General features: G+C 49.8%; 1 protein-coding gene across 1 annotated transcript in view; it reads left to right on the plus strand.

Annotated features, from left to right (window-relative positions):
- The first annotated feature begins 1183 nt into the window (after nt 1-1183).
- The window catches only part of LOC103266181 (heat shock transcription factor, X-linked-like), a 2798-nt gene continuing 2265 nt past the window's right edge, over nt 1184-1716 (plus strand). Inside the window, exon 1 of the mRNA XM_008063817.2 lies at nt 1184-1275. Within this exon, the coding sequence (XP_008062008.2) occupies nt 1184-1275 (92 nt within the window). The remainder of the gene's footprint in view (nt 1276-1716) is intronic.

Raw genomic sequence — 1716 nt, forward strand, 5'->3', positions numbered from 1 at the left:
GAAGAGTAGATGCAAGAAGGAGGGGAAGTCATCCAGATTCCGTTGTTGGCTGGGCTATGCCATGCCACAACTGTTGCACAAGCTTAGGAGGCTTTCTAGAATGTTCTTGGGCTTTAAGTCCACAGAGGACACTAGGCTTTTAGTGGCCCTAAGGCATTATCCAGTCCCATCAACCACTGAGAATTGCTCACATTGCAACAAAATGCTCTGTGATTTCTGTCTAGCTCACCTTAGTTGGTCTTGGAGTTTAGTGGGAACTTAAGTCAAGTGGCGTTTCAGCTCCTGGTTTGCTGCAGCTGACAAGGAAGCCCATCGGTCACTTGACTGAAGAATTTTCAATTCTGCAGGTAGCCAGAGGCTCCAGAAGGAGTCTGCATTTCCAACTCACTAGATCTCAGACTTGCTGTTATAGAAAGTGCCTCTGCAAGTAACAACAGTGGCTATGACTCAAGTGCCAGGGGCCTTGCACCTCTTGTATGTCCCCTGGAATCCTCACAACCCTGGGAAGCACATGTTTCTACTCCGACCCCCGGGAGGAAGTGGAGGCTGAGAGGTTAAGTGTTGGGCCCAGAGTCACACAGCTCCACGCAGTTGTGCTGAGACACCAGCATCAGCAGTCTGCTTGCAGACCCCTCACTCTCATGCACAGGGCCAAAGTGCCTTGCGTCCTGGGGGCAGAGTGTCTTAAGTGTGGAGGCATCAGTGGTTGATGACAATCTCTGGAAGATCATTGAGCTCCATGTCCAGAAACGAGTGGGGGGAGTCCTTGTGATACAGAGGCTTCCTTGGATGACCACCTCTTCCTTGACTTCCCAGCATCCCAACCCCAAAGCAGTGGTTGCAGAGATGAAACGCTGGGCACAGACCAGCATGCATTTCTCGAGAGACGTCAGCCAAGGAAAGTAGGACACGCATGAAGGCCAGAGGCCAGATGTCATGTCATGATGTGACCATGAAGACTCGGGGTGTGGAAGGGTGACTGCTTGATGGGGGCCATATGCGGGCTGAGGAGAAGCAGGAGAAGGCTGCTTTCTTCTCACTAGGTTGCACAGTGGCTGCAGGCCCATCAGCTAGCCTATTCGCCTAAGCAAAGGGTGTGGGTGTGTTATGAGGATCTCAGTAGACTACGTCACCACCCCTGACTAGGTCAGTGTGAGAGTATAGCATGGCTACAGCCTGACCCATGGGAACCTTCCTAGACTTGGCCCTGCACTTAAAAGAGCCAATCCTGTGCTCTGGTCGTGGACTGGTGATTCAGACATTGAGCTCTGACCAGTGAGTCAGTGCATCACTGACTGAAATTCTTCTGGCCCCGGAGCGCCAGGACCAGGAGACCCATCCTAGTCTGTGCCTAAGCCTGGGCAGGTCACCTAGCCAACCTGTGTACCAGTGTCAACCTTCCCATGGAAATAAAAGCTCTAAAAATTGACCTTCCATATGACCCCGCAATCCTCCTACTGGGAATATACCCTGAAGAACACAAATCACTCTATAAAAAATATACCTGCACACGTATGTTTATTGCAGCATTGTTCACAATAGCAAGAACCTGGAAACAACCATGCTGCCCATCAAAAGAGGACTGGATTAAAAAAATGTGGTACATATACATGATGGAATACTACGCAGCCATAAAAAAGAACAAAATCATGAATTTCGCTGCAACCTGGATGGAACTAGAGTCTATAATACTGAGTGACCTCTCACAGAAACGAA

The sequence above is a fragment of the Carlito syrichta genome, unplaced genomic scaffold, assembly GCF_000164805.1.
Source record: "Carlito syrichta isolate Samal-C Ts95f unplaced genomic scaffold, Tarsius_syrichta-2.0.1 Scaffold99423, whole genome shotgun sequence".
NCBI classification, from domain to species: domain Eukaryota; kingdom Metazoa; phylum Chordata; class Mammalia; order Primates; family Tarsiidae; genus Carlito; species Carlito syrichta.